A 1193-nucleotide genomic window follows, 5' to 3' on the forward strand; every position below is an offset into this window, starting at 1 on the left:
AGATATTTCCTTGGATGAGGAAGCTTCATATTAGCCATGGTACAGCTACTTCTTCTTTTTTTTTTTATTTTCACCCCTTTTCCCCCCACCCCACCCCCCTCCTCTTTCTTCCTTTCTTCCCCTGGCTTTATTTGAAGAGTCGACGGGGGCTCCTGATAAGAAATCCAGCTATTTACTGCCTCGTATTTATTTCTCCGATCGCTGGTTTTAAAACAGAAAGCTGTCTTTGGAGATGATTTCTTTCTCTTTCTCTTTCTCTCTTTATTCCCCCCCCCTTGCTTTCTCTCTTTTTCTAACCCGCGAACGGTGATGCTATTTTAATCTCTATCTAGATATGAATATAGAGATAGAAAAGGTAATTTAAAACAGCGGGGATATTTTTGAGGGGGGGCACGGGTGGGGGGGCGGGTGCTGAGGACGGGGAGAAGTGATCATTAAAAATGGCAATATATGCACAGATGGGTCTCCCAGACATGTCTTATTCTGATGGTTATTTTGGTGTGTGTATTCTTGACAATGTGCTAATGACCCAATAAAAATTGCGAGTAGATACAGTGCACCGGGAACAGTGGTTTTCTTAATATATGTTTGGAAAAAAAAAAGAATTAAGCCAGTGGCACACACAGAAAGACCACACAGACACACACACACACACAAAATAGGTGGAATTAGAGATCCAGGCTCCCGTGTTAAATGGTGAAGGTAGAAGTGCCTGTGCCGGTTCGGAGGGACAGAAAGGGGCATCTACACGTGAGTGGGGGTGTGGGGGGGGCGGTTATCTCCAGATAACCCACTGACGGTTCGCGATTGCTAGGGGAAGGTTAATCGTTTGCCTTTGTGTATATTAAAGAGGGGGAAAACGCAAGCAAACCACAAACCAAATGTTGTCCGTCTTATTCAGACATGACTGGACCAGACGGTAAAAGGGCCAGGACCGCGTACACTCGTTACCAGACGCTGGAATTGGAAAAGGAATTTCACTTCAATAGATATCTCACGCGCAGGAGGAGGATAGAAATCGCCCATGCTCTGTGTCTCTCCGAGAGGCAAATTAAAATCTGGTTCCAAAACCGGAGAATGAAGTGGAAGAAAGATAATAAACTGAAAAGCATGAGTTTAGCCTCTGCGGGCAGCGCCTTCCAGCCATAAATTATAGAGAAAGGGGGTATCAAAAAAAAAAAAAAAAAAAGGGG

General features: G+C 44.4%; 2 protein-coding genes across 3 annotated transcripts in view; both read left to right on the forward strand.

Moving 5' to 3' along the window:
- Positions 1–1193, forward strand: part of HOXB4 (homeobox B4) — a 60771-nt gene that overhangs the window by 39244 nt on the left and 20334 nt on the right. The gene's annotated exons all lie outside the window — the stretch shown is intronic.
- Positions 1–1193, forward strand: part of HOXB5 (homeobox B5) — a 10329-nt gene that overhangs the window by 8238 nt on the left and 898 nt on the right. The window contains exon 2 of the mRNA XM_019523672.1: positions 902–1177. Coding sequence (XP_019379217.1) covers positions 902–1149 — 248 coding nt within the window. The 3' untranslated portion in view covers positions 1150–1177. The remainder of the gene's footprint in view (positions 1–901; positions 1178–1193) is intronic.

Source organism: Gavialis gangeticus, unplaced genomic scaffold (genome assembly GCF_001723915.1).
Source record: "Gavialis gangeticus isolate Ggan-Ray unplaced genomic scaffold, GavGan_comp1, whole genome shotgun sequence".
In the NCBI taxonomy this organism is placed as follows: domain Eukaryota; kingdom Metazoa; phylum Chordata; order Crocodylia; family Gavialidae; genus Gavialis; species Gavialis gangeticus.